The sequence below is a fragment of the Penaeus monodon genome, chromosome 23 (genome assembly GCF_015228065.2).
Source record: "Penaeus monodon isolate SGIC_2016 chromosome 23, NSTDA_Pmon_1, whole genome shotgun sequence".
Lineage (NCBI taxonomy): Eukaryota > Metazoa > Arthropoda > Malacostraca > Decapoda > Penaeidae > Penaeus > Penaeus monodon.
Window position 1 is genome coordinate 19,887,621 of NC_051408.1, and position 494 is coordinate 19,888,114.

General features: G+C 44.3%; 1 protein-coding gene across 1 annotated transcript in view; it reads left to right on the forward strand.

Moving 5' to 3' along the window:
* Positions 1–199, forward strand: part of LOC119588169 — a gene marked incomplete at its 5' end in the record, with an annotated part of 15,736 nt that extends 15,537 nt beyond the window's left edge. Inside the window, 1 exon segment of the mRNA XM_037936873.1 lies at positions 22–199. Within this exon segment, the coding sequence (XP_037792801.1) occupies positions 22–199 (178 nt within the window).
* Between the last annotated feature and the right edge of the window lie 295 nt (positions 200–494).

A 494-nucleotide genomic window follows, 5' to 3' on the forward strand; every position in this document is an offset into this window, starting at 1 on the left:
TCAAAATGTCGGCTTTCGCAGGGCGAAGGAACGTGTGAAGGGCTCGGGTCAGAAGGGCGTGGCGATCCCATGTGTGTTCTTTTCCTGTGACGCCGACGACGACGCTTGCTGTCCGGGCCTTCGGTGCGCATCCTTGTCGCTCTCTCAAGGCGCTGCTGCCCTGCTCTTATCTCTTATCTTATCTCTTCCTAGAGGCTGATTGCATGATTCGTGTTGGAACATGATTAAGAAATATTATTAATGATAGAAACAAAGGAATGACGATAAAAGCAAGTGGTGATAATATTAATTAGAATAAGTAATTGTAAATTGTTTGAGAATTTATTATTGCTAAAGAAATCTTGTGATTTTCCTTATTGCTTTTGCTGGCGTCTGTTTTTTCTGTTTTGTGTGTTTATCCCTAGCGTCTTCTTCGCTAATCCTCGGTAGTTCTTCCTCCCACCTCGCGTCTTGGCATTTCCCTTCGTCATTTCTCCACTTGTTGCTTCTGAGGG